This window comes from Pelodiscus sinensis, chromosome 14 (genome assembly GCF_052426305.1).
Source record: "Pelodiscus sinensis isolate ZL-2025 chromosome 14, ASM5242630v1, whole genome shotgun sequence".
In the NCBI taxonomy this organism is placed as follows: Eukaryota; Metazoa; Chordata; order Testudines; family Trionychidae; genus Pelodiscus; species Pelodiscus sinensis.
Genome location: NC_143065.1, coordinates 909595 through 937249, shown reverse-complemented (window position 1 = coordinate 937249; position 27655 = coordinate 909595). Strand labels below are relative to the sequence as shown.

The window sequence follows — 27655 nt, the reverse complement described above, 5'->3', positions numbered from 1 at the left end:
TTTCTTCTCTTTTTTTAAAGACGAGCACTACATTTGCCTTTTTCCAATCATCCGGGATCTCACCCGATCTCCACGAGTCTTCAAGGATAATGGCCAAAGGTACCGCAATGAGATTTGCCAACTCCCTCAGTACCCTCGGATACATTAAATCTGGACCTATGGATTTGTGTATGTTTAGCTTTTCTAAATAATTCCTAACTTGTTCTTTCCCCACCAAAGGCTGTCCACCTCCTTCCCATACCGTTGTCTAGTGCATTTGTCTGGGAGCTGACCTTGTCTGTGAAGACAGAGGCAAAAAAAGCATTGAGTACTTCAGCTTTCCCCAAATCATCTGTCACTAGGTTATCTCCCTCATCCAATAAGGGCCCCACACCTTCTCTGATCACCCTCTTATTGCTAACATGCCTGTAGAAACCTTTCTTGTTATCCTTCACATCCCTTGCTAGCTGCAATTCCAGTTGCGCTTTTGCCTTCCTGATAACTCCCCTGCATTCTCAAGCAATACATTTATACTTCTCTCTAGTCATCTGTCCAAGTTTCCACTTCTTATAAGCTTCATTTTGTGTTTAAGCTCAACAAGGATGTCCCTGGTAAGCCAATCTGGTCACCTACCCTATTTGCTTTTCTTGCTGCGCATCGGGATGGTTTCTTCCTGTGCCTTTAATAAGGCTTCTTTAAAATACTGCCAGCTCTCCTGGACTCCTTTCCCCTTCATGTAAGCATCCCAGGGAATCCTATCCATCAAAGTTCTCTGAGGGAGTCAGTCTGCTTTTCTGAAGCCCAGGGTGTGTATTTTGCTACTCTCTTTTCTTCCTTTGCTCAGGATCCTGAAATCTACCATCTTATGATCACTGCTTCCCAGGTTGTCACCCACCTCTACTTCCCTTACTAGTTCCTCCCTATTTGTGAGCAGCAGGTCAAGCTGTGCATGGCCTCTGGTCGGTTCCTTCAGCACTTGTACCAAGAAGTTATCCCCAACACTCTCCAAAAACTTCCTGGATTGTCTGTGTACTGCTGTATTGGTCTCCTAACAGATGTCAAGCACATCAGATGTGCTTCAAATTCCTTGATCTTTCTTCCCAGCGCTACATAATCTGCTGTGACTCTCTCAAGGTGATTCTTCGCCATATTGTTAGTTCCTACACGGAGAAGCAGGAAGGAGTAGTGATCCAAAGGTTTAATCATTTTCGGAAGACTCTCGGTCACATCCTGAATGCAAGCTCCCAGTAAGCAGCACACTTCTTTAGATTGTAGGTCTGGACAGCAGATGGATGACTCAGTCCCTCTTAGGACAGAGTCCCCTACCACCACCACTCATCTTCTTTGGGGGGCAGGGGTCGTGGAACCCCCATCCCTAGGACTACGCATCCCATACCTTCTGGTAGATGGTGTTGCCTTCTGATTTCTTTCCTGGGAGGTCCCTGCCAAAGCATTCTCCACTGCAGTGCCTGGGGAGAGAGCCTGAAAGCGGTTACTTACCTCTACGTGAATGAGGGATACCTGAGTTGGCCGCCACCTTCTTCTAGAAGTTACATGCTGCCAGTTTTTCTTCCTTTTCCTGTACTGCTCTGATCGGCTCTTCAGCCTGCTGTGCCGGATTAAACACTGCCTTCTATCAAGGAAATCTTCATCCTCTCTGAAAGAACGTAGGTTCGATACTTGGGCCTCAACGCCTCTAATTTTTTTCTTCCAAACTGGTGACCAGCTTGCACTTAGTGCAGATGAAATCCCTTCTTTCTTCTGGGAGGAAGACAAACATGGCACATGCTGTGCAGGTAACAACAGCAGACCTATCACCATCCATACGTGCCTTCCTTCTGGGAGATTCCTCAGTTGTTACTAAATGCTTTCTTGAGGGGCAGGAGTGTAGTGAAAAGATTTTAAAGAATGGCGAGTGTATCCCACTTTCCTTTCAAACTCCCTCTCCAAACGCCCGGTTAGCAGCCCCTGTTCCCAAGCTCCCTGGTCACTAACTCACTCCTTTATAAAGCCCTGGACTACCTGATAGCCCCTCCCCCTGATTAAGGCTCAACCAATGAGCAGAAGCTTCTAGATTTCAATCCCTTATTAGAAGCTCACAGGTTCCACCTGCCAGCCACAGCACACACACTGTGGCGGGGGGGAAGGGAAAGGAAAAAAAATGCAAGACACTCTAGTTCACCCATCTTATTTAAACTTTGAACTTTTTTCTATAAGCACTTTAATAATTTGTCACTATTTATGTGTTTGCTATTTCCTGTTATGTTCTACTCTTTTTCATTTAATTTTTTCTCATCTGATCTTACCAATACTTGATCATTTTCCGTCCTCTCCTCCTGACTTCGACATAGAGAATTTCTGTTAATAGACCCTACCGACAAGATATCTCTGTCCACTCCATGTGCTCTTCCACACCCTTCAGCTTTCCCCCAGCCCTTAGTTTTAAAACTGCTCTACAACCTTTTTAATGTTAAGTGCCAGAAATCTGGTTCCATTTTGGTTTAGGTGGAGCCCACCCTTCCTGTATAGACTCCCCCTTTCCCAAAAGTTTCCCCAATTCCTCTTAAATCTAAACTCCTCCTCTCTACACCATTGTCTCATCTATGCATTGGGAGTCTGACGTTTTGCTGTGTATCTAGTTCTGTGTATGGCACTGGAAGCATTTCAGTGAACACTACCATAGAGGTCCTGGATTTCAGTCTCTTTCCCAGTAGCCTAAATTTGGCTCCAGAACCTTTCGCCTACCCTTCCCTTTGTTATTGGTACCTACACGTATCACGACCAGCGGCTCCTCCCCAGCACTACACCTAAGTCTATCTAGATGTTTAGAGAGCTCTGCAACTTTTGCAACAGGCAGGCAAGTCACCATACGGTTCTCCCGGTCATCACAAACCCAGTGTCTATGTTTCTAATTATCGAATCCCCCATTACTAACTCCTGCCTTTTCCTAACAACTGGAGTTCCTCTCCCGGAGAGGTATCCTCAGTGTGAGAGGATACCATAACATTATTTGGAAGGAGGGTCCAAAGTATGGGGTGCTTTTCATCTGCTCCAGTTGAACGTTCTTCTTCCCTGACCCCTTCACCCTCCTTAACAGCACAGGGGCAGTGTGCCTGGAGGTGTCAGCTCTACAGTGTCCTGGAAAGCCTCATCTGTTTACCTCTCTGCCTCCCTTAACGCCTTCAGTTCAGCCATCCTGGCCTCCAAAGCCCATATGCCATCTTTAAGGGCCAGGAGCTCCTTGCATCGAATGCACACATATGCCACCTGTCCATCAAGCAGGTAATCATAAATGCTACATTGGGTAGCTGGGCTTCTGCCTGCATTCTCTCCTACAGAGAATTAATCAGGTAGCTTTGGTTTTAGTTTAGTTTAAAAGTTTTAAAGAATGCCAAGTGTACCTAGCCCTCTTCAACTCCGCCCAAACTCCCTCACAAAACTCCTTGTTAGCTGCCCCTGTTCTCAAAGTAAATTAAAACAATGAACTGATTTTTTTAATCCTATTGTTCCATTAGGTTTTATTTTTTTGATCTTCACTAAACTTTGGAATAATGTTCAGACATTAATGCTTATACACAGAAATAATGCTGTGACTGCAAGTGTTCAGATACATGCACTGTGATGTACTTGCTTTAAAAATAGATGGCAGCAAGAACAGTTTTCTGTTCTTGTAATTTTTTTATTTTTAAAGGGCCAGACCTAGCCATTCCTGAAGCCCAGTTAAAGATAACTATGGGTATGTCTACACTACAATGTTAGTTCGAACTAACAGACGTTAGTTCGAACTAACATTCATAGCCGCTACACTAGCACTCCGCTAGTTCGAATTTGAATCGAACTAGCGGAGCACTTAGTTCGAACTAGGTAAACCTCATTTTACGAGGATTAAGCCTAGTTCGAACTAGCTAGTTCGAACTAAGGGGTGTGTAGCTCCTTAATTCGAACTAGTGGGAGGCTAGCCCTCCCCAGGTTTCCCTGGTGGCCACTCTGGCCAACACCAGGGAAACTCTATGCCCCCCTCCCGGCCCCGGACCCCTTAAGGGGCACAGGCTGGCTACGGTGCCCGTGCCAGGTGCAAGCCTGCCAGCACCCAGCCAGCAGACCCTGCACCTGGCACAGCACAGGGCCACCCACCCGATGTCCCCCAGCCCACTCCCTCTTCCCGGGACCAGGCTGGCGGCTCCCGGGAGCTTGCCCTGGACCGCAAGAGGCGGGCACCTTCCTGGGCTAGTGCGGACATCGTGGACCTCGTCCACAATCTCCGCACTAGGCACAGGAAAGTGGCCGTCTAGGGCAGGAGAGCTGCCAGCCTGGCCACCCAGGAGCAGGTGTGCATGAAAATCAAGGGGGTCCACTGAGACCCCCGACCCTGAGCCCTGAGCTTACAATGGCCGTCCTGGGTCAGACCAAAGGTCCATCTAGCCCAGTAGCCTGTCTGCTGACAGCGGCCAACACTAGGTATCTTGGAGGGGATGGACTGAAGACAGTGACCAAGCCATTTGTCTCGTGCCATCCCTCTCCAGCCTTCCACAAACCTTGGGCAGGGACACCACTCCTACACCCTGGCTAATAGCACTCCATGGACCCAACCTCCATGACTTGATCTCACTTCTCTTTAAACTCTGTTCTAGTTGTAGCCTTCACAGCCTCCTGCAGCAAGGAGTTCCACAGGTTAACTATTTGCTTTGTGAAGAACAACTTTCTCTTACTAGTTTCAAGCCTGCTACCCATTCCTTTCCTTTGTTGTCCTCTAGTCCTTCTTTATGGGAACTCATGAAGAACTTTTCTGAATGCACCCTCTCCACCCAACCCCTGCTTTTAGAGACCTCTATCCTGTCCCCCCTCCATCTCCTCTTTTCTAAGCTGAACAGTCCCAGTCTCTGTAGCCTCTCTTCATCTGGGACCTGTTCCCAACCCCTGATCTTGTTAGTTGCCCTCCCCTCTCCCAGCCTTTCTCTTCCCCTCTCCCACCTCCTTTTCCCAGTCTCCCCCAGTTTTGTTCAATAAAGACAGAGTCAATGTTGGAAGAAACGTTATCTTTATTTTGTACATCAATAAGAAGGGGGGCTAGGGAAGGGTAAGTGGAAGGAGGTGAGGGAGGAATGGGGTACGAGCCCCCGATGGGGAGGCCTGGGCTGGCTCTGCGGGCTTTTGGGGGTGGAAGCTCTCCTGCAGCCCCCCGATTGCCCCCTCTCCCCAGATCGCAGCCTGCGGCAAGTGCAGCCGGGCTGATGGCCGAGTGCTGTGATGTGCCCAGTGTGGGTACTCCGGGCAATCCAAGCCAGGACTGCTTTGCAAGCGGGGCACCCCTTAGAACTGTCTGTCCGGGGTGGGGGTCGGGACCCTTTAAGCGCAGCCCTCGGCTAGCCTGAGACAGCATCTCCACGCTCTAAGTCCTCCTCTGATGCCCTGCCGGCACTGCTTCCGGCCATCCTTAAGCCCTGTCCAGGGTCCACTCAATGTGGACATGCTGGTTCGAATTAGCAAAACGCTAGTTCGAACTAGTTTTTAGTTCTAGACGCGTTAGTTCGAATTAGCTTAGTTCGAATTAAGTAATTTGAACTAAGTTAGTTCGAATTAACGTTGTAGTGTAGACCTACCCTACCTTAGTCATGCACAAGTACATGCAGCTGGAGGATGGCACTTCCTTAACTGTTGGAGAAATTGGTTCAAATGCAGTCCCTAAATAAGTCTCTTGGCCTGTGGACTGTAGAGTATGGTGGAGGAGGTAGGGCTGTTTTTGCCATGCTTTTTTATGTTCCCAAACAAACTGTTCTTTTGTTCTCTTCCTGCCTTTTACCCAGGCCAACAAAGAAGGCTTTAGACTGAAATTTCAATTAAGTCCTGGCTTGATGAGCTCATACAGTTCTTTATAGTGCTGTAAAGTTGAAATCCCTCCCCCTTCTTTTTGGGAAGAGGTGTATTGTGGTTATGCAACTGGATTTTTTTTCACCTCTATGTAAGTCTCCATTTGAAGTAATTTTGTGTTTCATTAAGGAAATAATATACGCTGGAATGATTTTTTTAAAGCACCTTTCAAGAATAAAAGCAAAGGAACAATTTGTGTTGTTTTTTTCTATGTTGCATTCATTTCGAAGTAAGTATGGTTGACTGTGACCATTTGATAAACAGTGTTCTAGAGTAGTGTGTTTGCCTGTCTTTCTCATGCTTACACACATTAGCCTATGTAAGCACATGAACTGCAGAAAAGATCTAAAGCAAGCGTGAACTTTAACACAGTGATGAATAGGGCACAATTAATTGAGTAACATGGTGGATTTGATTACTTGTTGACCTTGCAACTAGTAATGACCCATTTCCAGCTACAGCCCTATTGAGAGATTATGACTTCTAAATGAGGTAAAAGTACTGTCTGTAGCTCTCCTAATAAAACATGCAAAAAAGTCCTGGTGTGTTGGTAAATCTGAATGGAAAGAGGTGCTTTAACTGTCTTAGTGGCCCTTATGAACTCAGAGCTGACATTGACCAGGAGGTTGCAAGCGAAATATTCTTACTTTTGGTTTTGTTACAGTTATGATGAAAACCTGAACTACTTTTCAGTCTGTGAAATGGAAATCAAGTGCAAGAAAAGAAATATTTTGTTTTATCAGAATTGTTCATTAAAGATACATCTACGCTCTCTAGTCACAAGGTACTTCAAACAGGAGTAACTTGAGCATTGCTGCAAAGACTGAACTGTAGTAAAGCAGGCATGGCAGTGAAAACGCACAGATCCATTACATGGCATGTGAAAAGTGCCTATATAGTGAATTTTCTCTGTAAATGTGTCATGGTTTTTAGAGCCTGCTTTTGAGTGGAAATGCATCTTCTTGCCAGCTGGTCTGGAAAAGCTTCACCTTGAAGTCTTTACTCTATTCCCCAAGGTCAGATAGCCCCTTTTTGAAGCCCTGGATCTGATGACATAAAACTTAATGTGCTGCCCATTGTGGAATCAATCGCTTCACAGCTCATTGTTTAATTGACATTTTATGTCCAGTTGCCAAGCAAATGCTGGAATTTGACTGAAGCCTAAAGGATTTGAAGGAACCCAAAAGCTGTGACAAATAATCTGAAAAAGTTAAGATGCATATGAGGCTGATGAAAAATGGAACATTCTCTTTTGACCCACTCGGCACCTAATTTTACAGTGGCGTTCTAAGATGCATTTGTCAATGATCCCAGGACAGTAAATTCTAACTGTGCACCATGTGATCATATAAAACCTACAGATGAATTCTCAGGATTAATGGGGCTCTAGTCACACAATGTGTTCTGTGACCCCTACGCCTGTAAGGGGCACTGTGGTAGATGATATGAGAGAGGCCTCATTTGAGAGAAGGAAAGATACAAATCCCTCCAAAACTGGGTTAGGCTGTAAGAGGCTTGTTGACCAGTTCTAGAGCACCAGTTCTCTGCATATGATCTGTGAATCACCAGTTGACCACTCCACCAAGCTCAGTTGAGGAACAATCTGAATATCAGAAAGACAGGCTAGAGGCAGAGTCAGTCTTAAGAACTTGTACTTGATATTAAACTGAGGTAAGGTGATTTTGTTAGCACCCTGTTTCTATATTATTGAAGTCAATTTCACCATTCACTTCAGTGGGAGCAGGATCAGGAACTAAATGAGATTAATTTAGAAGTATGGACAAAAGTTAAGAAATGAAGGCCTGATTCTGTGAAGCAGATGGTTACTTTAAGCATGCTATGTTACTGCTGCAGGAAGTTTATATATGACAAAACAGGAAAATAAAACTACAGAGGCAAGGGAAGAATACCATGTTAAATGGCAAATGTATTCAACTTTCTGGGAAATTTGCCCAAGTGAAGCCAATAGAAAGTGCCACAGACTATTCCCAGATGGATATTTGGAGGATTAAGAGCAATATTGCCTCTAATTTTTTCCATCCATGTGCAAAAAAATATTTATGTGCACCGAGGCATGTGTGTATATGCACCACCAGTAGAAACAAATACTGCTGGCTGGGGGAGTGATGCTAATAGTTGGGTGGCATTTGAATCTTACAGGGAACACTGATTAAGGAAAATTTTTAAGACCAGATATCTGGATGGACCAAAAGCAAATAAGAAATTAATTTAAATATATTTAAGAAAAAGAACAGAAAAAAAAAAAACGCTTCTAGGTTGCCAGTGAGGGTACGTCTAGACTGGCGGGTTTTTCCAAGATGCCAGAGGTATCCTGGAAAAACTCTGTTGCTTCCAGGGAAAGCGTTTGCTCTTCCACTTACTTTGTGGAAGAGCAAACGGGCTCTTCCAGGGAGTCCTGTAAACCTTGTGGTACGAGTAATTAGGGCTCTGCCAAAAGAGGTGGCTTTTCCACCATTTAGCCCCATCTTGATGTGGCCAAATGGCAGAAAAACCTCTTCCAGAACAGCAATTGGAAAAAGCTACGCACTTTGCATAGCTTTTTCCAACAAAAGAGTGTATTCTAGACCTAGTCTGAATGAAGGTATGAAATATGGAGGATAAGGTCCGCAGAAAAGCTAAATGATTATTTTGCACCAGCTTTTACTATGCTCTAGGCGGGACCAATCTCAACTAAATAAACCCAGCCAGGGCTTTGTCAAGCCGAGACTTAAACACCTCTAGGGATGGAGACTCCACTACTTCCCTAGGTAACCCATTCCAGTGCTTCACCACTCTCCTAGTGAAATAGTTTTTCCTAATATCCAACCTGGACCTCTCCCTCTGCAACTTGAGACCATTGCTCCTTGTTCTGCCATCCGTCACTACTGAGAACAGCCTCTCTCCATCCTCTTTGGAACCTCCCTTCAGGAAGTTGAAGGCTGCTCTCAAATCCCCCCTCACTCTTCGCTTCTGCAGACTAAACAGACCCAACTCCCTCAGCCTCTCCTCGTAGGTCATATGCCCCAGCTCCCTAATCATTTGGTTGCCCTTCGCTGGACCCTCTCCAATGCGTCCACATCCTTTTTGTAGTGTGGGGCCCAGAACTGGACACAGTACTTCAGATGTGGCCTCACCAGAGCCGAATGAAGGGGAATAATGACATTTCCAGATCTGCTGGCAATGCTCCTCTTAATGCAACCTAATATGCCATTCGCCTTCTTGGCTACAAGGGCACACTATTGACTCATATCCAGCTTCTCATCCACTGTAACCCCCAGGTCCTTTTCTGCAGAACTATTACTTAGCTGGTTGGTCTCCAGCCTGTAACAATGCTTGGGATTCTTCTGTCCGAAGTGCAGGACTCTGCACTTGTCCTTGTTGAACCTCATCATATTTCTTGTGGCCCAATCCTCCAATTTGTCTAAGTCACTCTGGACCCTAGCTCTGCCCTCAAGCATATCTACCTCTCCCTCTAGCTTAGTGTCATCTGCAAACTTGCTGAGGGTGCAATCCATCCCCTCATCCAGGTAATTAATAAAGATATTGAACAAAACTGGTCCTAGAACCGAACCTTGGGGCACTCCGCTAGAAACCGACCACCATCCTGACATCACTACCCGCTGGGCCCGGCCTTCTAGCCATCTTTCTGTCCATCTTACAGTCCATTTATCCAATCCACATTCCCTTAACTTGCTGGCAAGAATATTGTGGGAGACCGTATCAAAAGCCTTGCTAAAGTCAAGATATATCATATCCACTGACTTCCCCATATCCACAGAGCCAGTTACCTCATCATAGAAGCTAATCAGATTGGTCAGGCACGACTTGCCCTTTGGGAATCCATTCTGACTATTCCTGATCGCTTTCCTCTCTTCCAAGTGCCTCAAAATAGATTCCTTAAGGATCCCTTCCATGATTTTTCCAGGAATCGAGATAAGACTAACTGGCCTATAGTTCCCTGGATCATCCTTCTTCCCTTTTTTGAAGCTGGGCACTACATTTGCCTTTTTCCAGTCATCCGGGATTTCTCCCGATCTCCATGACTTTTCAAAGATAATGGCAAAAGGTTCCTCAATGACATTTGCCAACTCCCTCAGTATCTCAATATTTTTATTTCACTGAAGCAAAAAAATGAAACAGTACTTGCAATGCTGCTTAATAATATATGACTGTATTCATACACCCTATATAAGCCTATGCTTAGCCAAGACTGATCAGCTCTCTTCATCACAAAGTGTTAGTGTTGTTACTGTATTGCCATAAGGAAATAAGTAGATAAAGTATACAAAACATGCTTTTGCTTAGCAGCGTTACCAGCACTTCCACTGCTTGCTGGTCTCTTAGAAGACATTGAAAGGTAATGTAGAGCTAAATAACAGCACAGAACATGGGGAGCCAGGACTGATGGCTGTAAACAAACTTTATGGAACTGCAGAAAAATTGGCCACACCCACAATAAATGGAAACCAACTAACTAAAATCATACGCAACCATGAATGTTGCTGGACCAGAGAGTGACGGACAAGAGAAGGTTCCAAGCTACTTTGCACTGGCTTGGCTGGCAAATCTATGTACAGGAATATCCACCAGCTTTGGGGAATGATTTCCCTATTTGTAGTTAAACCAAACTGAGTAACCTCAGTTGCCTCTCCTGGACTCTGGTTACAGCTGCCCAAAAGAACAGTGTCAGCACTCAGGCTGCTTGAGCCTTGTATTAGCTTCCAGCTGCAAGTCACTGGAAGTTCACACCACTCCTCCAGTCTTTATTTTTCCCCTTCAAATTTGTGTTGAACTCAGACTCTCAACTTCACGTTTAGAGGGACAAGTTGGGCGAGGTAATATCTTTTTTTTTAACCAACTTCTGTTGGTGAGAGACACAGAAGTTGATCCAATAAGATACTATCTCACCCACCTTGTTTCTTGGGAATGGCACAGCTAAAACAGGCTGTTTACTTCATTGCTCCACAGCGATTGGCTCCAGTTCCCCTTGGCTGCAAACAGTGAACCAGAGCCAATGGGAGCTGCGAGGCTCTCTGGGCTGTGGATCTGTTAAGTAAACAAACTGGAGAGGCCCATTAGCAGCTATCTCAGAGTGGGCCCGCCGCCCACCTTGAGAAACACTGTTCCACCATCAGCACTATTCAACCAACTTTCCTGAAAATACTAGTTATTTGTGGTTCCCTGAGGCTACATATACAGCCTATCAGGCTGTTTGTGCACTCACAATTGCAGTAAAATATTGCCAAGCGTAACAGTGTTTACTCTCAACCATTACAGTGGTGAAGCACAGGGTAGTAATAAAACTGGCTTGCAACTCATTCAAGGGCAAAAATGGTATAGAATTTGGCAGAGAAGAGCTCTAGCAAATTAATAAACAAGCTTTGAGTTACAGCAGGGTCAAGCTGAGGCCTAAACATCTGGACTATTTCTTTTTAATTGGAGTAGACACAGTCTATCATATAATTTTTCTAGCTCTGGTTTAATTAAACCAGTAATTCTAGAATGCAGAAGGTTTATTTGGGTTATTTTGTATTCCAAAAAAGGACAAAAGAACTAATTGTATTTCAATAGAAGAATTAAAATATACCAAACAGGTGGCCTTTAAATTTTTTAGCTTGTTAAATATTATTATTCATATCCCTATGCTGAAATTTGCACCTTGTTTTCACATGAGGCGGTGGGGGGGAGGTCTGGATGATGTTGGACGCAGTTAATGAGCTAATGGTGCTTTTCACTTTGAGGATACTAGTTCAAAGCAACTGCTGATGGGTGGTGACCAAAGCTGTTGTCCTCTGAAGAATGGTTAGCAGTCTGTGTGTAATGACCTATCTGAACCCACTTCTTCATGAGTAGGCATGCACAACGTGAGGGGAGGAAATGAGTAGGTTCCCTAATAGCCGTATTCTCTCTTTGTTTGCTGGAATCCTAGTTGGCAACAATTGGATCCTGTGTTGCCAGTCACAGCAGAGAATCAAGGATGAATGGGCAGGGAGAATGAAAAATCTCATCCATTCAAGTGGATCTTATAGCTGAGGGCAGGGCCAGCTTTAGGCCGATTCCCCTGATCCCCCCAAATTGGGCCCCGGGCCTAAGAGGGGGGCCCTGCGCCTAAGAGGGCCCCACTCCCGGGCGCGTGGCGCATGTGTGGTGCCGCCCCGGGTGCGTGGCGCATGCGTGGCCTCGCCCCCGCGATTCGGGCCCCACACATCCTAAAGCTGGCCCTAGCTGAGCGATGTAGGGCATATTGGTTGGGCAGCGAGAAGTCAACTTGCTTGGCATCCATATGTCTTGATGGGCTAATGTTGTCAATCTGGCACCTTTCATGAGCACCAAATTCACTTTTAAACCATATAAATAAATACACGTTTCCTCAAAATCAGACCCTTTTACAGCACATCCTGCACTCAGCACAGGTCTCCTGGGAGCTGTACGGCTGCAGGCTAGGGGTCAACTCCAGCACAGTGCTCAGCTGGGTTGCTGAATGGCCTCAGTTTCCATTGAAACCTCCTGCTCTCAGAACCTTTCCACGATCAGTCCTTCTCACAGAAAGAGTCTGATATAACTGCCACATAGCCTTTAGCTTTTTTTTTTAATAAAAAAAAAAAGCTAAATCTTATCAGATTTGCAAAATTTGTTTCTGACTTAGGAGTCTCCCAGCCCCATTCCATTTGTAAGCTTAATGAACTCAAGTACTTTAAGAGCGCTTGCAGATTTTTTCCATCATTAATTTAATGCTGTTAAGTGCTAGCTATAAATCAGAGGTTTTCAAACTATATATGGTAGTCACACAAATGGGACTTCATCTCACCTAATAAATTGGGAGTAACTCAAAGGATCTAATAACAAACATTAAATGAATTAAAACTACCTTTTATACATTTGTCAGCATGTGACCCAGTCCCTGGGGCTACTGTCCCAGATAGAAAGGAATTCTCTTATCTTATATGTGGTTACACTGTCTTTTCAAGCTTAACTTCAAAACCTGTCCATGTCATTACAGCTTCCTACCCTGTGTTGTAGCCCAAGAGAAATGCAGCAGGGCAGTTAAATGTTGATCCAATAAAAGCTTTTAGTGTTGGATTTACAACTGGCTTGCTCTCAAAAGGGCAGTTATAAACATGCAGCAAAACCAGCACGTGTCACAAACTCTTCCAGAAGAGGCCAAGAACTTTACCAAAGCGCTATATGCTCCCCTTCTCCTTCCATTCTGCACCTCCTGCTCTATCTGGAGAATGGAAAATTGAGGACTTTAAAACAGTACAGGAAGTGCAAGTATTTTGCACACCAAGTGTGATTTTTTGTTTTGAATCAGACTTCAAGGAATGCTTTCTGCACTGGATTAATCCTTAGGTCCCAATCTAGCCAAGCAGGGCTCCAGGCCATAATATGCAGACATTCTTTTGGTGATTGTGTTATTTAAAAGCAGCACATTAAAGAAGATGCTGAAGTCTTCTGTTTAGCTACAGACTGATAGGGGAACTTCCTTCATTTGGCCCACTAACAAATCTAAGCACATTTTTTAAAAACTAGTAAGAATAATGGGGTCATCCAAGAGTATTAGTAATTTCAAGTACTAGTTGGCAGTTGGACCTGGACTAAGATCACTAACTCATTATTATTATAAATTTAATTATTTCAAAATAATTTCCTAGTGTAGACATGCCCTTAGAGATGAAAAGCTTTTTAGCTTATTTCTAGGCCCTTGAGCTATCAGTTTCCTCTGGGAGTTAGATATTTTCTCTGTTAAGTGTGCAGTCTGAAAAATGTATCCCTTTATCACACTAGACTGTTAAAAAAGTAGTGGATAGAATATTTTTCATTTAAGCAATATCAGTTATGGTTAGGGTTGCCAGGTGTCCGATATTGACCTGGACAGTCTGGTATTTTTGCCTCCTGTCCAGTAAAAAAAAAAAAATCAGAAAATACTGGTCACCTAAAATGTCCGGTATTTTCTGTTTTTTTTTCCCGGCAAGGAGGCAAAAATACCAGACACCTGGCAACCCTAGCGCCTGCCCTCTCCCCCCCAGGCCCCGACACCCCCAACCTCCCACCCCTGGACCCCATGCTTACTTGGTACTTCAGAGAAGCTAAGTTCTGGCTTGAACAAGAACACAGAATGGCCGCCGGCAAAAAGCCTAAAGACCAAGGGGAAGCAAATGCCTTCTCTGGGTCTTAGTGCTCAACCGCTCTCCTGTTCCTATCCCTATTCTGACTCTGCACTCACTCTGAAAGGAGCCATGCTGTTTTAATGCTGTTTTGTCATTTATTTATTTATTTACTTACTTTGCCCCCCTCCCCCCCCGTTTTTTTCCTCAACAGAATTTTTTCCCCATTGGGGGTGGGGGGGTATTTTTGGTCCAACCGTCTGGCAACCCTAATTGTCGTTCATGGTTTTTTTTTGTCCATGTATAGTAGGATGAATACTCACTTCTTCCCATTTCATTGCCATTTGAACTTGGGGATTAATGAATCTACGTGGTGACCACAGAAACTTGGCCAGATTACACCCGCTGAGTATTTCTAATGAAATCAATTATTAAAGGATTAATGTATTTTGGTATATGGAGAATCTGATCCCTCACATTAAGGTGGCATAATAGCTTCATTGAAATTTGTTGCCATATTTCTGTAGTTGCAATACAGCACTTTGTGTCAGTTGCATTTCCAAGAAAAGAAGCATTGATATCTGGAGGATATCTGTTTTAAATAATTGGTTAAAGGCATTTTCTTTCTGCCAAAAAGAAGTTTTCTGGAAGCAGGGGCTTGTGCAAATAGATAGTTTATATGATTACTTTAGAAGGAATTTGGAACGTAAGGCTAAGCTGAACATTTGTAATAAGCATGCAGAAATGCTGAGTATATAGTACAGGATACAGTAGAATAGGCTCTGCTGAACTGCTCATCTATTCTTCATTCCTGGAATGAAGGGAAAACATACTATATTGAAATGTTTCTGTTGCTAGTATGGCACCATAGTGTGCCAAGTGCCTGTACAAACTAGAACAAAACTAGGGCAAAAAGGCCTCTGCGGGACAGATCCAGCTCACTAAGCGGGTGGATCGAGCCTGCGGAGGACCTGTTGCTCCCCTGTCCACAGACCTTAATTGGCCTGGGAGCATGGCAGCGCACGAAACCTCCTCCAGCCCTGCCAGGAGCATGTGGCACTTTGAAGCGCCGCACAGTGCTCGCAGGGGGCGGGGAGAGCAGAGGAGGCTTCGCGTGTTCCCCTGCCCCCAAGTCAATCAGGGTGTGGGGACAGGGGAGCAGCGTGAAGCTTCCTTCGCCCTGCCCCGGCCCTGTGAGGAGCCCACTTCAAAGTGCCACTTGCTCCTCCAGGGTGGGAGGAGGCTTCCCACGCTCCCCCGCCCCCAGGCCCTGATTGGGTGCCAAGCCTCTTCCAGGGCATGGGTGCTTAGTGGGAAGGAGGGGCAAAGGGGCTTCCCCACCCCCACACCAATTATGGTCTGGGGGTGGAGTAGCCCTGCCCCTTCCCATTTAGGCCCCTCCCCCTTTGGGGTGGCCCAGGGCTACTTCAAAAATTTTTGAAGTGGCCCCTGAGCAAAAATTATTGTCCACCCCTGGACTAGAAGAACACATGATCTTTAGCCAGAAAGGTTTGAAATCTAGCAAAACCACTGTCAAGATGAAGGCTGGGTGATGGTTTGGCCTGCAATAAAAGTCAGAGGTCTAGGGATAGATGGGGATGGATAGCTTTGTGTTCATTAAATCCATCAGGGAATCTTGCAAAAAGTAAGAGTTGGGGAACTGTTTTTTGGTTAGGGTACCACATCTGTGCTGTCTTAGGGTACGTCTAGACACATGCCTCTGGCAACAGAGGCATGTAGATTAGGCTACCCGGCAGAGGATAATGAAGCGGTGATTTAAATAATTGCCGCTTCATTTAAATTTAAATGGCTGCCACGCTGAGCTGATCAGCTGTTTGTTGGCTCAGCGCAGTAGTCTGGACCCTCCACGATTGACATCAAAGGCATTTGTCGACCTCCCAGCTATGCCTCCTGGGATGAGGTTTACCTGGGAGGTCATCAAATGCCTTTGATGTCGACTGTGGAGCCTCCAGACTACCGCGCTGAGCCGACAAACAGCTGATCGGCTTAGCGTGGCAGCCATTTAAATTTAAATGAAGCGGCGATTATTTAAATCGCTGCTTCATTTTCCTATGCCGGGTAGCCTAATCTACATGCCTCTGTTGCCATGTAGTCTAGACATACCCTTAGAGATAGTGGCAGGCTGCCCAGGATCAGTGTGGAGACACAAAGCTTCTACCTGGAAGGCCTTGTGTCTCAAGTAAATCCACTGAGGTCCACTCTCTTTTGGAGCTAGAATCCCTCTTTATTTTGTGTGTGTTGACAATTCCCCCTTCCCCCTCCCACCATGGAAAAAACCTCTCTCAAAGTCCCAATGTTTTTTCCACACTGGAGGGCAGCTTGTCCCAAGGTAATTGAACTAGAGTGTTTCAAAAATATCTAATTACAGGTTGAATCTCTTTATTCCGACACCCTTGGGAACTAACCGGTGCTGAACCAGAGAATTTGCTGAATCATGGGAGGTCAATATTGTCTGTACGGGTACGTCTAAGCTACATGGCTCCATCGACGGAGCCATGTAGATGTGTTTGTTTGGCAAAGGGAAATGAAGCCACGATTTAAATAATCGCGGCTTTATTTAAATTTACATGGCTGCTGCGCTGAGCAAATAAACAGCTGATCAGCTGTTTGTCGGCTCAGCGCGCTAGTCTGGACGCTCCCCTGTCACAATGAAAGCCTTTTATCGACATCCCCGGTAAACCTCATCCTACGAGGCATAACGGGGATGTTGATAAAAGGCTTTCAGGTCGGCGCGGAATGTCCAGACTAGCGCGCTGAGCCGACAAACAGCTGATCAGCTGTTTATCTGCTCAGCGCGGCAGCCATGTAAATTTAATTGAAGCCGCGATTATTATAATCGCGGCTTCATTTCCCTTTGCCGATCTGTCTAATCTACATGCCTCCATCGACGGAGGCATGTAGTCTAGACACACCCTTCATTACCAACACTTCCGCTGCTTACTGGGCTCTTAGAAGACATTTGGGCAAATTAGTGTTAAATAACAGCACAGAACACTAGAGCTGGGACTGGTGGCTTTAAACAAATGTTATGGGGTTGCGGGAAAGTTGGCCATACCCATGATAAATGGACATCTGGCTAACTAAAATCGTGCCAGACCATGAAGAGGTTCAACCAGTAATCGTACGATTTTTTGCATAGATTTTTAAAAACAATTATTTTACCCATGCATTCTGTTAAAAGTTCTTCGAAGAAGGAATCAGATTTCTTTCTGAGAGAGCTTATATCGGTCTCTGCCATATCCACAGATGTTGCCTGCAGATATATTGTAAACTTTACATAGTCATTTACTCTCATTCATGTGTACAGATTGCCATCATCTTTAGAATAAGCTGTTGTGCCTTTCTACAGACATCCCTTTAGTAGTATACTTTAAAATTTACCAGTCCACATTAAATGAACCTCCATAACGTTTACTAATTTTCTTGCTTTCATTCCCTTTAAAAAAGTAACATATTTGCAGAGAAAATTGACTATTAGTAGAGCTTTATTTTATTAAAGTATTTGATTAATTTTGCACTTTCCAACATAATTAAAAACTATACAAGAATATTGGTCACTAATACTGACTGAAACAATTGCAGTGTTGTAGCCCTCAGTGAGAACCCACCTGCTGTAATAATAAATAAATCCCAAGATTTCTCTGCCTATTTCTGACAATTATAGGGAACATATTTCAAGCTCAGAGACAGCCACTAAAAACACTGTCTTACTGATCCTGAACAGTTAACTTCCAGACACCTTTTTCTTCTTATGTTATTTAAAATGGACTTTGCCCTTTTTCCTCCTTTTTTCTTTATCATCATCCATCTCTGGAACTGTATAATACAGAGGAGCCTGTGAAAGTGTTTATTGGTTGTGGCCCAATTGTACTGGAGTATATTTTGATGGGCTCAGATTTGGGGATGCATTTCCTGAGTTTTGATTTTAAGTCTGGTTTAAGTTCCAATCCAGCAAAGCACTTTATACACATGAAATGAATATAGAACCACGCATGCACATAATGTTAAACATGCACATAAGTGTTTTGCTGCGTCATAGTCTTACTGGTGTCAGGATCTTGAAGGAGAGTTGTTCAACAAAACCATCCAATTTTTGGTTTTTTATTCTATGCTGATGTTTCTTCCTTGTGGGCCATTGCTGTTTGTGACATTTACATTTATATCCCACAAGAGCACTTTATTGATAAAAAGGAAGACAGTCTCTGCTATGAAAAACTTCTAATCCAAAGAAAAATCACAGGGTTGAAGGAATGGGACCAGGAAAGGGAAGACAGAGTGATAGGTGGCAGAGCCATGAAGTTAGGCATTTATCACATTAGTTATATAATAGAGGGCTACGTCTATATTGGCCCCTTTTCCGGAAGGGACATGTTAATTTCACGAGTCGTAATAGGGAAATCCACGGGGGATTTAAATATCCCCCGCGGCATTTAAATAAAAATGTCCGCCGCTTTTTTCCGGCTTTTAGAAAAGCCGGAAAAGAGCGTCTACACTGGCCCCGATCTTCCGGAAAAAGCGCCCTTTTCCGGAGGATCTTATTCCTACTTTGAAGTAGATCCTCCGGAATAAGATCCTCCAGAAAAGGGCGCTTTTTCCGGAGGATCGGGGCCAGTGTAGATGCTCTTTTCCGGCTTTTCTAAAAGCCGGAAAAAAGCGGCAGACATTTTTATTTAAATGCCGCGGGGGATATTTAAATCCCCCGTGGATTTCCCTATTATGACTCGTGAAATTAACATGCCCCTTCCGGAAAAGGGGCCAATGTAGACGAGCCCTATGTGTTTTCTCTCTGTGTCTCTGTTTTCAGCTAGAGTATTGTGTTCAAACTGCTTGGAGTGGACATCATGGGTTTATAAGGCTGGCATATGGAGGCACTATACTATTATTTAAAAAACTTCTGTAGAATGCTCCAAAATTAGCAATAGTTTTGGCAAAGAAAAGATATTTTCTTGTCCAATATTTGTTTCATAGAGATATGGAATTCATAGATTTCTTGTCTACTTGCTTTTTTCTCTGAAATTAGGTATCCGCTCTTAGCCTAAGATTTAATTTCTTTTTTTCTCAATAAACCTCATCTGTAGAATTGGTAGCAGGAACTGACACCTTTTTCTTTCTTTAGTGAAGGGAAGTCAGAAGTGTGAACTGAATTGCCGAGCAATAGGTTACCGGTTCTATGTGAGACAAGCTGAGAAAGTGATAGACGGCACACCATGTGATCAAAATGGAACTTCAGTCTGTGTTTCTGGGCAGTGCAAGGTAAGGCCAGCATCTTAATGTGTCTCTTATGCATTATGCAAGTTCCAATAATGATTGCTGTAACTGAATTTGTTTGGTTGGTTAACTTTACACGGACTGTATATTTTTCATACATATTAAAAAATTGTGTCCTCATCATACTTCAATGATATGTAAACCCATAAAAATAGGAACTTTGAGAAATGTGAAAATTTGTGTAGAAGTGTGTGATCGGTATTAAGATGACTTTCAGTGAACTTCCTCATACATTTTGCTTCTTGCAAAAGTGGTATTTTTCCCTATGTCAAATTAAACTCCTCAGTAATTTATTAACCAAAAGAATGCAAGTGAAAGTAAGAAAACAATTTTTTTTAGCTTTGGAATGTAGATATCCTTCTTCTTTCTCAGCTGAAACAGATGGTAAGACTGCCCATGAAAGCTCATGATACCATCTACATGTTTTCTTAGTTTTTAAGGTGCTACTAGACTATTCATTGTTTTTTAAGGTTTTCTAGTTACAGACTAACTCGACTACCCCCTAAAGCTGTTAAAGTACATGTCATTTAACTAGTAACACTGTATTTTTTCCCATCAGCCCAAATATGCAGTTAAGAGATGCAAATTATTCTCCTTATTGGTATTGTGTTTGTAGATCATAAATCATTGTAAATTCAATATACAGTCATTTCTCTGTGATCCATATTGTATTTACACAATCTACTGTGTGGATTTTCTTCATTAAGGGTAAACTATCAGTTCTGTGAGCAATAGCACTCTTATGCAAAATATGGTGTTTATATTTATTTAAAACCTTTGATGCAGTAAAATAAGAAAAATGTGTAAAAAAAGCTCTTATCTGTTGAATTTACCAAAGAGACCTTGTTTTTTGAGTGTATGGTGAATGGTTGGGGGTTTAGAAAAGATATCTAATGATTGCAAATAATTACAATTTAATGCCGGATTCTTTCCAATATATGTAGGCAGAAGAAACATTCAAAAGTTTTAACCACTGGGACAAATATGACTCGTAAATCCAAATATGAAAAAGGACAAATTCAGTTTAAGTTGTTACTTTTCCTGAAGAAATAATCATATAAATACAATCTTTTCTATTAGTCCCGATTCCTCCTACTTGTACACATCTGGACAATGCCACGTGTATGTCTGTGTATTTTTAGCAGTACAGGCAATCTTAGACTTGTGTTTTCTTTATAGATGATAGATATATGAGAAGTTGCTTATCATTAAAGATCCCTTGATCTAAAACTGATTCATAAAGAGCCAGAAATTGTTTTTAATTACAATTCTGATCAGTGGCCAGCAGTGGAGTTGACCTAGCAACCATACTTGCTGGTGCTTTCTGCAAATACAGAATATAGGATAATGAATCTACATGTGTAGGTCTAGCGTAAAAAGGAATGATGGCTTTTCAGTCACCTAATGAGAAATAGTGTTCAGAATTTTGCCATCATGAAGTTTGTATGCAGGTTGTTAATGTCCAAACCTTTGAAAGAGATGTCAGAAGCCTAATATGTGTTCCAGATTCATAATATGAATATAAAATCAATGCTACCAGGGATTCCTTTGCTTTGTTACTTACTGTTATACTGCAATGTAGCCGGTTAGGGCTTCTGGAGGGGCTCCTCCGCCTCCGGGTTAGTGCGTGGCCACTCTGCCCCACGACTGCAGGCACTTAAACTTCCAAGTCAATAGTCCAAGCTCGGGTCTTGGGTGGCAGTAACAAAGAGAGGCCAATCGGTAGTCCCGTGTCCCCAGCCTTGTTCCAGGTGGGGTGACAAAAAAGCCGTTAGTTCAGAAGCCCTAGCTCAGGTTCAGGGCGGGCAGCAATCAGTTACAGTTAGTTCCGGAGTCCCATCGCCCAGGCCTTGCTTGAGACGGGGGCAACCAACAATACAGACAGTAAAGAGGCCTGGCCCCGGGTCAGGGCAGGGCAGCAACCAAACAGCAATAACAGTTCAGAGCGGGGCAGCAAGCAAACACAGTTATAACAATAGTTCATTAGCCCAGGCCTTGTTTCCTGAGGGGCAGCGACAACCACAGTTCAGTATCACAGGGGGAGCCGTGTTAGTCTGGATCTGCAAAGCGACAAGGAGTCCCGTGGCACCGGAGAGACTAACAAGACATCTGTTAGTCCATAAGGTGCTACAGGACTCCTTGTTGCAACCACATTTCAGGCTCCCGGCCCTGGTTCAGGGTGGAGCAGCAAACAAACGCAGTTCAGAATCCCTGGCCTTGGTTCAGGGCGGGACAGCAAACTCAGTTGAACAGTAGTCAGTAGTTTGCTACTCTCTTTGCTCAGGAGAGGTGCAGGCAATTAGCCTGTGGTGGCGGAGCAGGGGAGACTGCCACCTGGCATCCTAGCCCAGGGTCGTAGTAGCAGCAGCACAGCCTGTTGCTGGGTCAGCGAGGGTCCAGTCTACAACACTCCAAACTGGGCGTGCCTAATTGTTGTCAGTGTTCCCTGGGCCACTTCTCTTCTCCCCCTCAGCACATACCTGGGCATCAGGCCGGGCTCTCGGAGGTTCAAGGGTTGTCAGGTCCAGGTGGTCCAGGCCAGTCCTTGGCTACTTACACTTGATAAACTCTACCAGCTCCTTGATCTGAGGAAGTGGGTCTGGCCCACAAAAGCTCATCACCTAATAAACCATCTTGTTAGTCTTTAAAGTGCTACATAGTCCTGTATTTTGTTTCAGCTAGACTAGACTAACACGGCTACATCTCTATTACTATCAAGTTAGTATCTATACACAGCAATCGTTATGTTTATAAAATAATTTGCATTTCCATAACGCTTTCCAATGTAGGTACTCAATTTTTTATTAATACAATGTGTGATGTTGTGTATATGTATCCTTACTTCACTTTGGCTACGTCTACACTGGCCCCTTTTCCGAAAGGGGCATGCTAATTTTAAACTTCAGAATAGGGAAATCCGCGGGGGATTTAAATATCCCCCGCGGGATTTAAATAAAGATGTCCGCCGCTTTTTTCCGGCTTGTAGAAGTAGGAATAAGAGATCTTATAACACTAAACAAAAGAGGACTTTGAAGTAGGAATAAGAGATCCTCCAGATTAGGGCTTTATTCCGGAGGATCGGGCCAGTCTAGACGCTCTTTTCCGGCTTATCTACAAGCCGGAAAAAAGCGGCGGACATCTTTATTTAAATCCCGCGGGGGATATTTAAATCCCCCGCGGATTTCCCTATTCTGAAGTTTAAAATTAGCATGCCCCTTTCGGAAAAGGGGCCAGTGTAGACGTAGCCTTTGTGCACCTGTTAGGGGATTTGGCTTAAACTGGGATGCTTTTCTGCGTTCTGCATGTTCATTTAGAGGGATGGCTACAGCTTATTTGGTTTCAAGAAAAATTAAATTTAAAACCTCCTTAATTATTGGACAAATGTGATTTTGTCTTCTTTGAAATAATGTGAAATGTTGTTCTTGTACGGAAAAGCTTTCACTCCAAGAACCACATAAGAGAAGCACCTGAAAGAGGATAAGTATTTAGAAATTTGTTGACTCTTTTTAGTGCATTCAGAGGAGGTGGGCTCCCCAGGAAGCAAACTAGAAACTTTAACCAGGTTCTTGGACTATTAAAATAATTCTGAAAATGTAAGTTTCAGAAAAGAGAACCTATTTTAAACTATCTCTATACTCACTCATAAAATCCCTCTTTTTTTCTTACGACTTTCTTCAGACTTCTGGGATTATTTTGTCTACTCTGTAAATTTTGCCACGCTATACTTTCTTGACCACCTGTTCTGACATGATTACCTTCCACATTTCTTCTTCCTGCCTTTGTATATACATGCTTTTACCTCATCTGCTCTCAACTTCTTTTGCAAGCATGGTGAGATCAGTAATTCAGTACCAGCTGTTTGTCTTTTTTAACCAACACAGTAACGTGAGTTGTTTGCATAATTATTATGTGATGAGTAGTTTGTAGTTATTTACAGTGAAATTATTTGATATAACCAAATGTGGTGTGGTTTCGCTGTGACTATAGGATGTTCATAATACTATCATAACTGATAACATGTACCATTTCCATTCATCTGATATACAATTATCTCATTCTCCATTTCAATAATTTAAAAAACTTGTTTGGAATGTGTAATTCTTCCATTTTGTCTGTACTTAATGTTTTTTGCTTTGATTCACCTTTCTTTTCACTATTTTTGTAGCTATCTTATTCCACCTTTTTTTTCTTTTTTGGTCTTGTTTTTATTTCAGTTACTTTGATTCTAGTTGTAGTAGTGATAAGTGAACCTCAAAAAGTTCATTTACTATTATACCGGGTGAGAACCTTCTCTGTCCTATTCACTTGAGCCAATGAAACTGAGCAAGACTTCTCATGAGAACAAACTTTTGATGCAACATTTCTGACACTTCTTGTTAAGACACAAATATGGCAAGCATAGTTTTTCATGTACTATTTTTGCATTTCCTGTTTCTGGTTCCGGATGGGAAGATGAAGATGCATAACACTAAACAGGTTGGTTCAGGTTTTAGACAGAATTGAGGACAAGTGTATAAAAGTTATCTGAATTCCTTCACCTCTTTATAACTCATGGAATATTTATGTAGTCACTTTTGATTTATTTATGGGGGATTCATCTATGAATTGATACAAATGTTTTGGGTCTGTTAATTAGGGAGTAGTATTTGTGGAGTCTTGGCTCTTTCTCGTCAAGCAAACAAACAAGTCAAGGTTATCTAGTATAGTTTAATATTCCTAGGTATGGCAGTGAAGGAATAGGTGGGAACAAACCCTTGCTCTCACGTTACCTGTCACAGGTACTCCAGATGTGACCAAACAAGTATTGCCGCCTGGAGGGGCTGGATATTTTAAGCCCAAGATTAAAAGCTTCTGTCTTCAAACAAAAGCTGGTCGCGTTACAGGAAACTGCTTCTGAATGGAGCTTGAAAGGTACGAAAGAATCTTGCCAATAAAACTGCAGAATTGAATGGAGCCCAAATGTTTTTCTTGGGGATTATGACTGTATTTAATTGTAGATACCACCCTTTGGGTGGGATGGAATATGTCAGTGTTTTGATAATGCAGCACAAGTTGTCAAGTTCAGAAGTGCAGTGATTCAGTTGGTGAATAAGGCCTTAAGAGAATTAATAATTTGCTCCTTTATGGAAACTCTGGGAGAGAACTTTTTTCATTTGTAGTTCTGGCACACAGAGAGCCAGATCCTGCCTGTGGGTGGGTGACTGGGGCTCCCATTGGAATCAATTGGAAATATGTGCAAACTAATATTCACTAATATTGGGGCAATATTCACAACACAGTTGTGATGCAACATAGTTACTAATTAAGGGTATGTCTACACTACAAAGTTAGTTCGAACTAACGGATGTTAGTTCGAACTAACTTTCATAGGCGCTACACTAGTGCTCCTTTAGTTCGAATTTAATTCGAACTAACGGAGCGCTTAGTTTGAACTAGGTAATCCTCATTCCACGAGGATTAAGCCTAGTTCGAACTAGCTAGTTCGAATTAAGCGGTGTGTAGCCCCTTAATTCGAACTAGTGGGAGGCTAGCCCTCCCCAGGTTTCCCTGGTGGCCACTCTGGCCAACACCAGGGAAACTCTACTGCCCCCCTCCCGGCCCCGGACCCCTTAAAGGGGCACGGGCTGGCTACGGTGCCTGTGCCAGGTGCAAGCCTGCCAGCACCCAGCCAGCAGACCCTGCACCTGGCACGGATCGAGCCACCCACCCGATGCCCCCCAGCGCACCCCCTCTTCCCGGGACCAGGCTGGCGGCTCCTGGGAGCTTGCCCGGGACCACAAGATGCGGGCACCTTCCTGGGCTAGTGCGGACATCGTGGACCTCGTCCACAATCTCCGCACTAGGCACAGGAAAGTGGCCGTCTAGGGCAGGAGAGCTGCCAGCCTGGCCACCGAGGAGCAGGTTTGCATGAAAATCAAGGTGGTCCACTGAGAACCCCGACCCTGAGCCCTGAGCTTAGAATGGCCGTCCTGGGTCAGACCAAAGGTCTATCTAGCCCAGTAGCCTGTCTGCCGACAGCGACCAACACTAGGTATCTTGGAGGGGATGGACTGAAGACAGTGACCAAGCCATTTGTCTCGTGCCATCCCTCTCCAGCCTTCCACAAACCTTGGGCAGGGACACCACTCCTACCCCCTGGCTAATAGCACTCCATGGACCCAACCTCCATGACTTGATCTCACTTCCCTTTAAACTCTGTTCTAGTTGTAGCCTTCACAGCCTCCTGCAGCAAGGAGTTCCACAGGTTGACTCTGCTTTGTGAAGAACAACTTTCTGTTACTAGTTTGAAGCCTGCTACCCATTCCTTTCCTTTGGTGTCCTCTAGTCCTTCTTTATGGGAACTAATGAAGAACTTTTCTGTATGCACCCTCTCTACCCAACTCCTGCTTTTAGAGACCTCTATCCTGTCCCCCCTTCGTCTCCTGTTTCCTAAGCTGAAAAGTCCCAGTCTCTTTAGCCTCTCTTCATATGGGACCTGTTCCCAACCCCTGATCATTTTAGTTGCCCTCCCCTCTCCCACCCTCTCTCTTCCCCCTCCCACCTCTTTTTCTTTAGCCTCTCTTCATATGGGACCTGTTCCCAACCCCTGATCATTTTAGTTGCCCTCCCCTCTCCCACCCTCTCTCTTCCCCCTCCCACCTCTTTTTCCCAGTCTCCCCCAATTTTGTTCAATAAAGACAGATTCCATTTTTGAACACAATTGTCCTTTATTTTGTACATCAAGAAGAGGGGCTAGGGAAGGGTAAGTGGAAGGAGGTGAGGGAGGAATGGGGTACGCGCCCCCAATGGGGAGGACTGGGCTGGCTCTGCGGGCTTCTGGGGGTGGAAGCTGTCCTGCAGCCCCCCAATTGCCCCCTCTCCCCAGATGGCAGCCTGCGGCAAGTGCAGCTGGGCTGATGGCCGAGTGCTGTGATGTGCCCAGTGTGGGTACTTCGGGCAATCCAAGCCAGGACTGCTTTGCAAGCGGGGCATCCCTGAGAACTGTCTGTCCGGGGTGGGGTTCGGGACCCTTTAAGCACAGCCCTCGGCTAGCCTGAGACAGCATCTCCACGCTCTAAGTCCTCCTCTGATGCCCTGCCGGCACTGCTTCCGGCCATCCTTAAGCCTAATTCGAACTAGTTTTTTAGTCTGGATCCGTTAGTTCGAATTAGCTTAGTTCGAATTAACGTTGTAGTGTAGTCATACCCTAAGTACCAGATTCAGCCACCTTGTTAGCCATCAAATAATGAACTAAGATACTATTCAGCAAGAATAATGGAGGCAGAGTCTGATCGTTAGCCTCTTTGCAATTGGATTTAAGTGAGCAAAAACCCTAACACAAGACACAAGCAGGCTTGTGTGTGTCAGATGAAGAGCAAATATGGAGGTAAGTTTCCCTGCATTATATCTTGAAAGGGACCATTGCAACTTGACTTCTTATAGTACAATAGGAGAATATTTAGAGCAGTTTTTGTTTCCTAATGTTGTCAGGAAGAGGAATGTATTAAATTACATTTTTATTGGATCAGTCACTTTTATCACATGTTACTGAAAGGCAGTTATTAAAAAATTTGCCCTTGTTAGAAAGAACTTATGGGGATGGGGAGGAGAGAACATGAAAAACAAAACCAGGAAGCTAGAGTTTTGACAGCTTCATTTTTTTTTACTTTAATGTTTCCCATTAGAAATTTTCTTCCTTTAAAGTCGAACAGAAAGGTTCATGGATTTCTTCAGTTTAACAGTGCTAAAAAGATTTGAGGATAGCTTTTGCTTCTATTTATACCATTCTAAATCTGGAGGAACCCTCCTGACCTCAGTGTGTCCCTCCAAAATGTTTATACATTATTATCAGCTGCTGAGAGCCAAGAGATTACAGTGATTAAGACAAATATTTGCAAATCCAAGTTTTCAGGGGATTAACAGTTCATACAGTATCTCATGGCCTTTCCCTTTGCTAGCAAGGGAAATCGTCAAAACCCTACCTCATCTCCTTGTTCTATTTTCTCCGGCCATTCAAAACATACCTTTGCGAGCAGAGTTCTAAATGGCAGTGTTTATTTTTCAATCCTGTGCCATACTTGATTCATGGGTTCATTTAGAAGATAAGATTTACTTTAATTTTATAACCTACTCTCTACCTCCTTAATTTTGTTGCCTGCATCTGCTCGGTAAACTAACACCAAAACTAAAACCAAACCCAAGAAAGGAGAAAAGTAAAGTATCCATCAGACAACAAAGCATGTGTGTCTCCTGTCATGGGCTGAACTAAACCCGTAATAGTAACTGCATTCAAAATTCTCCTAGAAATGTAAAGGGTTGGTACATAGGGGACAAAATTATTAGTTCTATAGCTACGTGCAGCTAGAATGTTAGTATAATCTGTGGTAGAGGTGCTTGGGTAGAGGCAAGAAATTCATCCTCTCTGTTTGCTGAAC

At 43.8% G+C, this 27655-nt stretch overlaps 1 protein-coding gene across 1 annotated transcript in view; it reads left to right on the top strand.

Annotated features, from left to right (window-relative positions):
- The window catches only part of THSD4 (thrombospondin type 1 domain containing 4), a 687220-nt gene that overhangs the window by 246229 nt on the left and 413336 nt on the right, over positions 1 to 27655 (top strand). The window contains exon 7 of the mRNA XM_075897743.2: positions 19090 to 19226. Within this exon, the coding sequence (XP_075753858.2) occupies positions 19090 to 19226 (137 nt within the window). The remainder of the gene's footprint in view (positions 1 to 19089; positions 19227 to 27655) is intronic.